The 13,454-nt window shown below is 42.4% G+C and overlaps 1 protein-coding gene across 1 annotated transcript in view; it reads right to left on the bottom strand.

The window, feature by feature from the left end:
• LOC126471595 (splicing factor 3B subunit 2) overlaps positions 1-13,454 on the bottom strand; it is a 98,256-nt gene that overhangs the window by 21,695 nt on the left and 63,107 nt on the right. The window contains exons 8-9 of the mRNA XM_050099834.1: positions 13,181-13,383; positions 1,421-1,775 (exon numbers count right to left, since the gene is read on the bottom strand). Coding sequence (XP_049955791.1) covers positions 1,421-1,775; positions 13,181-13,383 — 558 coding nt within the window. The remainder of the gene's footprint in view (positions 1-1,420; positions 1,776-13,180; positions 13,384-13,454) is intronic.

Here is a 13,454-nt window from a genome sequence, read left to right on the forward strand (position 1 = left end):
TTTTGTACACCACACTTGGAATACCTTTTCGTCACCCTCCCAATCTCTGCAACAACCTACCCCGTGCCCGTTACAGCTGCATTACTTACCCTATGCACCCTCCTACCACCATCTATTCCAGCCTTGTAACTGGCAAAACATATACTATCAAAGGGAGAGGCACCTGTGAAATGACACGCCATACATCAGCTGTTATGCAAACACTGTTCGGCCTTTTGCATCGGCATGACTACCATCCAGTTATCAGTCAGGATGAATGGGCACAGGCAGAGGGTGTATACAGGCAACACATAATATCCCCTTGTCAGGTTACCTTCCATTCAGAAGGCTGTTGCATGCAGCGACCGTTATTGACTTGTAAATAATAGATTTCAGCTATCAGTCCTCCTTTTTAAATTTTATTGGCAGATCTAGATTTGATCCACAGTTCATTGAACTGTGGATGAAGCCCGACCAACAGGCATTACATGCATTGATCAAAAATGATAGTGCACTGAGAATGGCTAGTTTCTAGTTGAAACCTAGATCTGCCAAAAAAATTCAAAAAGGACGACTGATAGCTGAAATCCATTATTTACATAATATCCCGTTGCAGCGCGAGTTCTACAATGTGACATTCATGACCTTGGTGCCTGTTTCACCACAAGCACCATCTGAATTCTTCTCCCAGACAACAGTTTCGCAGAACTCCACATATGGGAACTAGCACTACAACACGTCCTTAGTTCTCACCACCCACCTGATATTAATTTACATTAATTTCTTCCGTCTCTGCATTTATTCAGAATAACTACTCCTTTCTTCACTTCATTTTAGTACCCTACATCTTTCATATTCTGACTCTTCTCTCCCCCCCCCCCCCCCCCCCCTCCCCCCACCTCTGTTACATACAATGCACTTAACTTCTCAGTCTTATTAACTTGTGCATGATGTTTTAGTAGCAATCCCTGTCTTGCATATTACCCTGTCTTCCACCTCTAAGCTCTCAGGTCTTCAAATCTCGCCCAGTGCAGTCCCCAACAATCAGTCTTTCCTTCTCATCCTGTCCAGTAAGTCTCCCCTGACCCGGGGTTCTGGGAGACTTTTTTGAATTGTACCCCTTACCCTAAACCCCTTCAATCTCTTTCCTTCACCTCTCTCCCTTCCCCTTCAACTCTTCCGCCAGACGAAGGAGCCACTGCCCCCAAAAGCTTGTAATAGTTAAGTCCTTTTGTGTGAGTGTTCCCCTGTCACTACTTGGTGAGTAGATTTTTATCTATCTGTTTATATTATATTATCAATAATTGTTTACTTTGGTTTTTATATCTTATGATGTATACAATATTCAAAATCATTACTTGAAAGCCTATTATACACTTACATTTGTAAAATAAACAGTTGCACATTACAGAAAGAAAATACAATATTGTCATTGATGTACCTGCGAATCCTGACTCTGAACACCAAAAACGTCTCCATAAAGAGGCCTTCCCGATTCATCAACAGGGGGTTTTCCCCAACCACCTGCGTGGTAACCAAAGGAACATCCATCCGGTATAGGAGCATTTAAGCCTGGTATCTTGAGGTTGGGATACGATGGTGGTGGTCCATATCTCTGCATAGCAATGAGCCAAGGAGGTGGAACTTTGTGAGCGTTAGGGCCTACAGGCATGCCCAATGCTGTTCGTAGCTCTTCACTCAAGTCACCTGGTTTTTTTTCTTTCAGACGTGTTTCAAACTCCTTACCCTCATAATATAAGTCTCCGTGGATTGACATCCTAGGTTTCGTTTGCCATCTGTAGGAGGAAAGAAATTACACAAAATTCTGAATCATTTCAAGTAGAACAGTTTTAAGTCATTAATTACAAATTTTTTTTAAACAGTCAAGTTATTTGTTTTCTTTTTTTTAAACATAAACATTGTCAGTTTGAACTTAAGTTAGTCCTTTTTGTATGTACTGTGAGAGACCAACCCTCTTAGCCTCAACTTTGAACAAGTGTGGTGAGGTTTAATGGGATAATCAGATGTTTTGTAATGTTACTGTTAACAGTTTTCAAAAGAAGAGATACTCTGTTGCACTTTATGTTGCTCCCAGTGAACCATGAATGAGCATGGGTGGTGATGGTCGGTCAAATATAACTGAGAGTGGGCCATCTAAAGTTAGCACAGCAGCATCAGAGCTGACCACTATAAGCATTCCAGAAACCTACCACTCATAATTAGCAAGAAACAAGAAATACTGAATGGACAATATGTTCTGTTAATGCATTATGTTGTCAAAATACGAGGGCTAGCCAGAAAATAGCAAACAGTTTGATCTATTGCAGCAATGGGCAGGGCTACAGCTGCCACCTTGGTGCCATAATGTCTACATTCAGTATGCATCTAGCGACAGCAGAGTGTGGTCTGTGTCTCAGCTGCTTTGGTTTCTGTGATGTGTTAAAGTGTGCACTGCAATAGAAAATTCTGCCACTTGTAAGGTGTGAGATTAGTTTTTTGTTGGTAAAAAACTGCAAACCAAATGTCAAGCACTGACAAAGTTAAGGCAGATGACATAAAACACGTGTTGGGGAAAACTTAGTGCAAAAATTTTTGTTTTTCACAACAGCAAATGTCTGATATTACCTGAGGGCTCCTATGAGGTTTTGGATGGGAGTCGTTTGATCATCCACCATACAGACTGGATTTGCCGCTAAGTGACTACCACCTCTTCCCACCAATAAAGACATGGCTTACTACACAATGCTTTGATACTGATGCTGAACTGCATGGCAGTACAAACTAGTGGTTGCAATGGCAGATGGCATATTTCTACAGAGATGGTACTGAAAAACTCATGCCACAGTATGACAGTTGCCTCAATCTGAATGGCAATTACGTAGAAAAACAGCTTAAGAATGTACCTATAAAATTATATTAGTAAAATTTTATTCACATTGTTAATTTTTTATATGAAAAGTCTGTTACTTTCTGGATGGCCTTCATAGAAATAGTTTTACAACAAAATCTTTTTAATGTTCAAGTATGTATTGGACTACTGATAAACAGATGTACTTTCAATTGACATAAGATTTTGATGATGTGACAATAGCAATATTTATGAAAACACTCACATCCCAACTTCATGCTGCCATGTAGACAAAAATATTTTATTAAGGTGTGGATTTTCCAACATTTAGACAAAATTACGAATTAATGAGAAACTAACTCATGAACCTGTAAAGTAAAGAACTTGTACATCACAATGAAGTCCAATGCCTGCCACTTGGAACTTACAGTGAGCCAAGGCAATATTGGAGTAATTTGCACTGCTAATAATTAGAAAATAGGAATCAGCGCAATTTGGTGGTGAAAAGCATTTACTAACAGCCTGTAGAAAGCAAGAAGTACAATTTCCACTATTTTGGAGAGGCATCTGTGGGTAAGTCAGTTGAAATGGTGAATTCTGATGCTGCCAGGATCTGTGGCAGTTGGTATTCTGCCACTTACAGCTGGTCTAATGTGTGTGACTTGTGACTGCATTAAATTATACAGTTAAGTGCAGTTGTCCCATACTAATATGAATTCCTGGCACATGGCAGTAGAATTGTGTATCACCCTTAGATATCACAATTAAAACATTACGTATTTTTTATGAAAACATCAAAGACCTCAATATGAAAGTAGATAACTTTGAGGGTTTGTTGAGTAATATTACTAAGCAGATACCGGGTTTGGAATCAAGTAATTGGGTGGTGAAGTTAACTGTCAAATGGGGCTATTGTAAGTTAAAATTAACAACTGAAGTAATGAAACCAAAAGGAGAAAAGTTGGATAATTAAGATGAAATATTGGGTTGGTGCATAACTTTGTAGCATTTTTCCATTAGTTTGATGAAGACAAGAGATACACATAACAGAGACAGTCTCCTTCACTATTTACAACAATTTACCAATGCTAACATAACTTTTTTGATTATGTAACTGTAGAAATTGCATGGTTTTGAGACAAAGAACTTGTCAAACCATGTTCGGAGTGCATTTTCATCCAAAAAGGAAGTTCCTTGAAGGATGTTTGAGAGAGAGGGGAAAAGGTGAAAATCTGAGGAGGCAAGATCAGGTGAATAAAGTGGGTACATAATGACTTGTGAAACCAACTCCCACATAGTGTTTTTTTGTTGACTAGCAGAATGCAAGTGGGCTTTATTGTGGAGTAACATCACTCCATACAGCCTTCGTTGTTCTTGGATTGCATCTATACGATGTCTCAGTTGTTGGCAATGTCATCAGTCATAGTTACACCTCCAGGAAGTGATTTGTAGTGCGCCACACCATCACTGTTCCACTGATGCACAACATTATCTTTTGTTGATGCATGCATGTCTTTGGAGGGGGATTTGCTGCTTTGTTTAGGCTCAACAATTTTTTTTTCTTTTTCTTATGGCAGCATAACAACACCATTTCTTGTCACCAGTAGCAATAGAGTATAGGAATAGTTGGTGTTGTTCACAAGGCAATTGGTGAAGAGTATGCAGAGATGCTCAAAAACCACTTGCTAATTTTTGTGATTTTGGCTTAGGGCTTGCAATATCCATACACCCAATTTCTGAACCTTCCCCATTGCATGCAAATGTCGCATGATGGTGGAATGATCACAATTCATCACATTTGCCAGTTCTCGAGTTACATAGATCATCATGGGTTAATGTGTTTAAATGATCATCAAATCCCGAAGGTCTTTCCGAAAGTGGAGAGGCAGTACCGTCAAAACAATCCTCCCTAAAAAAGAAAACTATTTTCTTGCCATACTCAGTCAGTGGCATTATGCCTATAGATGGTGCAAATGTTTCTGGCTGCCTCTGCTGCTATCACCCCTCTGCTGAACTCAAACAGAAGTATGCGTCGGAACTGTTATAATTTCTCCACCTGACACTCCATTTTCTAGCATCCACAGCTACACTCACATCTCCAAATGAAAATGAAAACATGTACACTCAAATAGCAACCATGAACAACAAATGAAAAATGGTCATTGGATAAATAAAACCATAGCAACTGGTACACCAACATGCAAAACAAAAACCCTATCAGGTTCTATACGTGGACAAGTAAAAAAAAATTCCTGGATTTCTCCCAGATTCCCTGATTAAAAAACACACTTTCTCCCTGGTGAAAATTACTTTTTCCCTGTTAAGTGACAGTATATTTTCTCTCGGAACTGTGTAATTTATCAGTCCTTTGAATAGTTATGGTTTTGTACACGGGTGTTGAATTTCCTGGTGCTTTAGAAAAAGAAACTCAGGGAAAAACCACTCTTTGGAAAGATCTTTAATTTACAGCAACATGTACACGACATATTTTCGTATTACGAAACTATATATTCGAATTCCACCAAACACGGCATATTACTTGCGCTTTTGGAAGGAGTCATAGCTCATGTCACGTGATCTCGCCAGCCGATGACAGCGGATATTCAGAGCTTAGGACACTTGATGTAGTCAGCGAGTAGCAATATCACTGTTAAGTAGCACGAGCACACAAACAGGAAAAGTTAATGGTTTAATTATTATATATAGAGTTGCCACAAAAAAAGCAAAGCTTTCACATATAATATTGGACTCTAAGGTTAACACGCTGCAAGAGAACCTAAGCTTTCACATATAATGTTGGTCTTTTATGGGCATATTATACTTTTAAGATATATCACATAATTAATAACGACATGAATGTCTGATCTTCTGGGCTCGAAATTCACCTAAATGGCTCGTCATCAATGAGTTGATTTATAAATGAGAGTCAAAGGCTCTGTGATTTAAGAAATTCATCATACATTCTCGCACATAGTTCAACTTGCGTAAAAGGAGATTTACTTTGAAAGTAACGCTTTTCAAACCATTATTCGCAAATATTTTCCCGCGACCTGTTAGAAATAGGTTCGTTTCAGCAGTTGCAGAGAGCGCAAGATGACAGGCGCCACCGTGCTTGCACAGCAACGATGACGTAGGAGGCCTGTATGTTCGTACATGTAAAGCATTAAAAGATCTTACATAATGTCAAAAGAAACAAGACATCAGAGGATACCCCAAGAGCATCTGAATTTCATGACCCATACTAAAATGTGCACATTTAAAGTGCACATTCGTATGTCCAGCTCCCAGTGAAGGCCTCGACCTGATATTATGCTTTTCAATGTGGTTTTCGGGATGTAAATTTTCTTGGCGTACAAATACTGTGTTATCTCATGTTTGGTTCTTTATTATGGCCTAAAGCCACACGTGCTAGAAGATGTAAACATGCACTTGAAATGCAGCGAACAGTTTAAACTAGCCAATAGTGCAGAATTAAACACTTCGTTTCAAACATATTGACTGCCCCAGTGGAAAAGATTAATAAAAGAAAGTTTCTTTAGTAAACCGACAAAAATAACTTCATTGTTCTGCAAGGCAATTAATGCTTGACTGTCAGAAAGATGCAAATAAAATAAAATCTGAAACTAATAACATATCTTAACCTTCTGTAATTATGTGAATGTATTCAACTGATAGCTCCCGGCCACAGAAATCGTTTTGTTTTCATTTCACGTAAGAGCAGTAAACAAAGAGGACACAGTAAAATCACTAAATGTAAACACGGGTCACGCGGAGGCTACCCACTTCCCCATTATAACTCAGACTGCTCTGCACATCAGCCCCAGATCTGCAACATTTCCGACCGGGGGCAATACTAAATAGTGGCGCAACCCCCCCCCCCCCCCCCCCTCCCCTTCCCCTTCCCTTCCCTTCCTCGAGCATTTGAGATAGGACAGGGAAAAAAAAAAAAAAAAAAAAAAACATATTCATTTTGTAGTGCATATCTTTCTGAAGAGTCTCATGCATGAAACATATGTATTCAAGAAAATGTAAGACATGTTATTTGGTCTTAAGTGTGCCAAAGTGCAGTGCCATGTCTCTTCTATCGCACGTCGCTCTGTGGAATTGAAACGTGTATATCTTGTAATGGATGTCATCAAACTACACTCCTGGAAATTGAAATAAGAACACCGTGAATTCATTGTCCCAGGAAGGGGAAACTTTATTGACACATTCCTGGGGTCAGATACATCACATGATCACACTGACAGAACCACAGGCACATAGACACAGGCAACAGAGCATGCACAATGTCGGCACTAGTACAGTGTATATCCACCTTTCGAAGCAATGCAGGCTGCTATTCTCCCATGGAGACGATCGTAGAGATGCTATATGTAGTCCTGTGGAACGGCTTGCCATGCCATTTCCACCTGGCGCCTCAGTTGGACCAGCGTTCGTGCTGGACGTGCAGACCGAGTGAGACGACGCTTCATCCAGTCCCAAACATGCTTAATGGGGGACAGATCCGGAGATCTTGCTGGCCAGGGTAGTTGACTTACACCTTCTAGAGCACGTTGGGTGGCACGGGATACATGCGGACGTGCATTGTCCCGTTGGAACAGCAAGTTCCCTTGCCGGTCTAGGAATGGTAGAACGATGGGTTCGATGACGGTTTGGATGTACCGTGCACTATTCAGTGTCCCCTCGAAGATCACCAGTGGTGTACGGCCAGTGTAGGAGATCGCTCCCCACACCATGATGCCGGGTGTTGGCCCTGTGTGCCTCGGTCGTATGCAGTCCTGATTGTGGCGCTCACCTGCACGGCGCCAAACACGCATACGACCATCACTGGCACCAAGGCAGAAGCGACTCTCATCGCTGAAGACGACACGTCTCCATTCGTCCCTCCATTCACGCCTGTCGCGACACCACTGGAGGCGGGCTGCACGATGTTGGGGCGTTAGCGGAAGACGGCCTAACGGTGTGTGGGACCGTAGCCCAGCTTCATGGAGACGGTTGCGAATGGTCCTCGCCGATACCCCAGGAGCAACAGTGTCCCTAATTTGCTGGGAAGTGGCGGTGCGGTCCCCTACGGCACTGCGTAGGATCCTACGGTCTTGGCGTGCATCCGTGCGTCGCTGCGGTCCGATCCCAGGTCGACGGGCACGTGCACCTTCCGCCAACCACTGGCGACAACATCGATGTACTGTGGAGCCCTCACGCCCCACGTGTTGAGCAATTCGGCGGTACGTCCACCCGGCCTCCCGCATGCCCACTATACGCCCTCGCTCAAAGTCCGTCAACTGCACATACGGTTCACGTCCACGCTGTCGCGGCATGCTACCAGTGTTAAAGACTGCGATGGAGCTCCGTATGCCACGGCAAACTGGCTGACACTGACGGCGGCGGTGCACAAATGCTGCGCAGCTAGCGCCATTCGACGGCCAACACCGCGGTTCCTGGTGTGTCCGCTGTGCCGTGCGTGTGATCATTGCTTGTACAGCCCTCTCGCAGTGTCCGGAGCAAGTATGGTGGGTCTGACACACCGGTGTCAATGTGTTCTTTTTTCCATTTCCAGGAGTGTATATTCAGGACAGTGGAAATTAAAATGTCCTGTGGTGTCTCTCCTGCTTCCAGTCGGTCGGTTTGACATCCTTCCCCCCTATGCAGGAAATTTTCACTCTTTATTCCCTATTAGCTAACAGCTTGGTGCTTTGGGCGGCATAAAATTAAACATAGGATACATAAAACCAGTAAAGACAAAAGACAAGCAAGACAGTACACAATTCTTCAATCCTTAGCTCCTATAATTTTTTTTCTCTAATCTTCCTACAGCTTTACATAGCATGCTTTCCTTTCTGTGAAAGAACCTATTACCTCATCAAAAATTGTCAAACGTTTTGCTACATGAAAAATTGAAATGTTGTTGCGTAATACAGAAAAAGCTGTTAATAGAAATAGGACCCAAGACTGGTGTGGTATCTCGATCTGATTACGTCTATTTTGTCACTGTCTACTAGATAAGACTAAATTGGTCTTTCTAATACTGCAGCAATTGTAAAAAACACCACATAAACGAGACTGTTTTGGCACAAATGGTCATTTTTATAACATGACAGAATATAATTCACGAAGTACCAATATCAGGCCCACTACAAGCAAAAAGTTTAACGTTAGGAAATAGTTTCACAATTAATTCATACGCTCCAGTTTCTCAAGTATGAGATAAAAAAGTAGTAGTATGAAATTTTTATACAGATTTGGAACCATCATATTCTTCCACAATTTGTGTGATGTCTCCGTGTCTTGTCCTTCCTCGTTCTAACAAATAGCCTTGTCATCACTAATTCTATAACTATTTCTGCCAATGTCAAAACTTATTCGCCGCTTAACTTCACTAACTCTGCCAGAATCACCGGTTTAGTTGTCCCGCTAGTATTCTCCGGCTAGGTATTGTTACATGTTCATACAACGCATTTTCCGCGCTACTTCCAGAACAGAACTTAAAGTGGCTGCTAGCTGGGAACCATGCAACTGGCCCTTACTAGTATAGTGATCTGGCCAAAACTATTCTGTCAAAATTTCATTTTCTTGGATACACCGAGAAGATAATACGTAATCGCTCTTACTTGTTATCCCTGTTAGTCGTTTATTTCCACTCTGGTAGTCTGAATCTATGGATTTCACTAGTAATTATAACAACACCCATCATTCGCAAAACCCAGTCAACCGCATAATGAGACAGCAGTTGTCATTTATTCGTTCAGCTTTACTCCGCTCAGTTCGTATAGCCCCTTTTGTCTGCAGGGAAGTTAGTTTCTAGATGCGACGAGGATTCCCTTGACAGAGACGTCACGTGCACTATGCACGCATTCACAAATCAACTTATGATTCATTCAGAAATCAACTTATAATGTGTTCAAAAATCGACAGGAATGAGTTTGAAAGTCATATGAATAATTGATAGACCAACGTGCACTGGATGCTAGGTGCTTTGCGAAACAAGGTTTTTTTCCTGAAGAAAATGAATCTGCCCCCCCTCCTCTCCCCCCTCCCCTTCTAGATCCAGGCCTGCTGTGCATGCATGAATCTGGCAACTCGGGCGCACCAGCAAATTTTTTCCTGGTAGCATCTGCAACTGCTTACACAGCCAACAGCCACATTTCTGTAGCCACAAGCAGGAGAAGGTACTACACAACTGCACATGCACATGATCCCGCTCGTAACTGCTAAAACAAACCTGATGTAAACAGTTGTGACTTCATGCCCATCGGAGGCAATTTGTTGTTACAAAGCATTGCATTGTCTTCCTAAAGCCTTTGACACATTTTGCTGTTGGCAGACGCTTGTATGCACACTGTTTTTTTGTTGTTGTATATGGTGCATTTCCTTTGCAATTTAAGTTTTATTTTCATTTTTTCTCTCGTTCATGTTTTATTGATCCAGTATTATTCTGAGGCAGCGGGAATACAGTAATATCCTTTGTTAAAATATTGGTTCTTACAAGTCAACATTACAAAAATTTAACTGAAAACAAAAACAATGAAAAATTCCAGGAATTCTAAACAATTCTCGGGTTTTTCCCAGTTTTCTCTCGGATGAAAAAATTTGTGGGTTTTTCTCGGATCTCCCGGGTCGTGTACACCCTACCTATGAACATATGCACCAACCTAATATATAGCCATAGATGGATAAAACTCAAATAGAATTGAACAACCAGAGATTGTTACTTGCCAGATGAGGTAGCACTGAGTGGCAGATGAGGCACTGAGTGGCAGATGAGCACAATGAAAGAAGTCTTCTTGATATTTGTCTTATCTACTGGACTAAATACTTCATCTGATGTGCGCGCGCACACACACACACACACACACACACACACACACACACACACACAGTCACTGTCATCTCTGGGCACTAAAGCATGACTGCAAATGTGGTAAGCAGCCATCTAAGCTGGGGTGGTGTAGGTAGTGGGAGCACAGAAAACATGCGAGGCAGGGAGGCTGAGGGATAGAAGGGTAGGAAAGAGGGAAGGTGCTACAGCGCAGCCTGTGGGAGTGTTCAGGGATGTGGTGGAGACAAGTTGCTAGGTGCAGCTGTGCTGCGTGTGCAAAAGGGGGGGAATGGAGAAGGGGAGAAGTAGAGCAGGTGATAGGACTATGCAGGTGTGCTGATGTGATAGAAGACACGTTTGAGGCTGCCGTGAGAGTAGGGAAGGGTATAGAGGCAGGTGAAGATCATGGAGGTCAGTGGCTAGCATAGGTTGAGGCCGGGAGGGGGGTTATGTGAGAGCAGGCTATGTCGCATGTACAGTTCCCATCTTTGCAGTGCAGAGAAGCTAGTAGTGGTGGGAAGAATTCAAAGGGTAGAGATTGTGAGGCAGTTGTCAATGTCAAGCACATCAAGTCGGGCAGCATGCTTAGCAACTGGGTGGTCCAGCTGTCTCTTGGCCACACCTTGGCAGTGGCCATTCATATAGACAGAGAGCTTGTAGTGGACATCACCATGTAGAATGCCGCATAGTGTTTGAGGCTAAGATAGTAGATGGCTGTTTTCAGAGGTGGTCCTGCCTTTGATAGGGTAGGAGGTGCCTTTGACAGGACTGGAATAGGTGGTAGCGAGAGCATGTAGGGGACAAATCTTGTATCTAGATCTATTACAGGAATATGAGTTATTGGGCAAGGGGTTAACAGCAGGGGTGGAATAGGGATGGACGAGGATGCTGTGTACGCAGGGTGGATGGCGGGGTACCATTGTGGGGGGGGAATGGGGATGATATTTCCCATTTAGGGTAATGATGAGAGGTAACTGCAACCTTGATGGAAAACATACTACAGTTGCTCCAGCCCTGGGTGTTAATGAGTCATGTGGAGGTTGGAGGGGCGGGTGCTCATTTGTAGCTGATCAATAGGTATGTGGGGGCTGGTAGGTGACTGGGGAGTCAAAGCTTGGGAAGAGATTTGTTTCTGGAGAAGATTGGGAGGGTGATTCCACCTGCAAAAGGTCTCAGTGAGATCCTTGGCATATTTTGAGAAGGACTACATGTGTGACAACCACAGGTTGCTAGGCTGTACAGCAGGGACTGCTTGGTGTGGAGTGGGTGGCACTTATCAAAGTAGAGGTATTGTTGGTGGTATGTAGGTCTGATGTGGATGCATATACTCATGGAGCCATTCATGAGGCTGAGGTTGACATAAAGGAAAGTGGCTTGTTGGTCTGAGGACCATCCAGATCAGGAAGATGTCATCAATGAATCTCAACCAGGTGAGGGGTCTGCGATTCCTTTTGATGGCCCATGAGTAGGTTGGTACAGGATGGTGCAATGGAGTGCACGTTGCTATACCATGTGTTTGTTTGTAGGTGATACTTTCAGTGAAGTAATTTTTGCTCAGGATATAGTTGGTCATCATGACCAGGTACGTAGTAGGTTTGGAATAAGGTGGGTGTTAGAAAGATAGTGTTCAATGGTGGCAAGGCTATAGGCATTGGGGACGTTGGTTAAGAGAGGACTGGTATCAACAGTGATGAACAGCATATGGCGTGGTAAAGGAGCAGTTAATAAGCTGAAGGTGTTGGTCCACAAGGGCACAGATTCTCTCTCTGGATGCATTATATTCAGCCACAATGGTGTGTGCTGTGTGACAGGTTTTATGTACTTTAGGAATCATGCATAAGATAGAATGTGAGGAGTGACTTTGGTGAGGTGGGGGATAGGTTCAAGGGAGGGGTTACGGGATGGACTTATAGATTTGAGGAAAGATTGTAGATCCAGCTGGATTTCTAGAATGGGATCACTGTAGCAGTGCTTGCAGGCAGACATGTCCAACAGCTGGCAGAGCCCTTTTGCCAGGTAATCTGTGGTTCATAACCACAGTGGTACGCATTGGTCAGCAGGTAAGATTATAAGGTCAAGATATGCTGATCCCGACAATTTGTTACTCCCAATATTTTTATGAGTTGACTGATTCATATCAGCACTGAAGAAAACTGTCCAGAGTGCCCCAAGGTTAATACAAGTCATTAGCAAATGTACTATAATAACCGCATGTTTGGAATGGAGTCCAACACTGGAGTCAATAAACTTAAGTCACTAGCAAGTGTGCAACAGCAAAGTTAGGATGACATCTTATGGATTTAAATTACAATGACTACAAAAGCATTTATTTCAATAAATAACCTCTGCATGAGCTGTTAGTTCAGGGGATGGCTAAGAAATACGTTCTCCAATTTGAAATAGGCTACAAACCAATGTTATTTCCAATTCATCTTCACCCCTTTTATCAGGCTTTATTTTGTTAAATACTGTACTCAAAGTTCAGAAATGTCAACAGCGCACACTAATGAAAACAAGATAGGACTACTACTTACTTAAAAAATGCATCATGGAGTTTTTGGTAGTCAATATCAATTTTTCCAAGCTTTGGACGGGCACGTTCTCTCATTTTTGCTTTCAGTGTTCGTTGGTCTTCCTTCTCCTGTAACGCTGCACGCATCTCCATAATTCCTGTCTTTTTTATGAAGTCTGGCAAATCAAAAGGTGGCTTTTCTATCCCTCTTTTACCTTGTAAATACTGAAAATGATTTTGGCAAAAAGGTCAGACTTACAAGGAGCAAAATGTTTGTGAAGGTGGTGGTGATGACG

Source organism: Schistocerca serialis, chromosome 1 (genome assembly GCF_023864345.2).
Source record: "Schistocerca serialis cubense isolate TAMUIC-IGC-003099 chromosome 1, iqSchSeri2.2, whole genome shotgun sequence".
NCBI classification, from domain to species: domain Eukaryota; kingdom Metazoa; phylum Arthropoda; class Insecta; order Orthoptera; family Acrididae; genus Schistocerca; species Schistocerca serialis.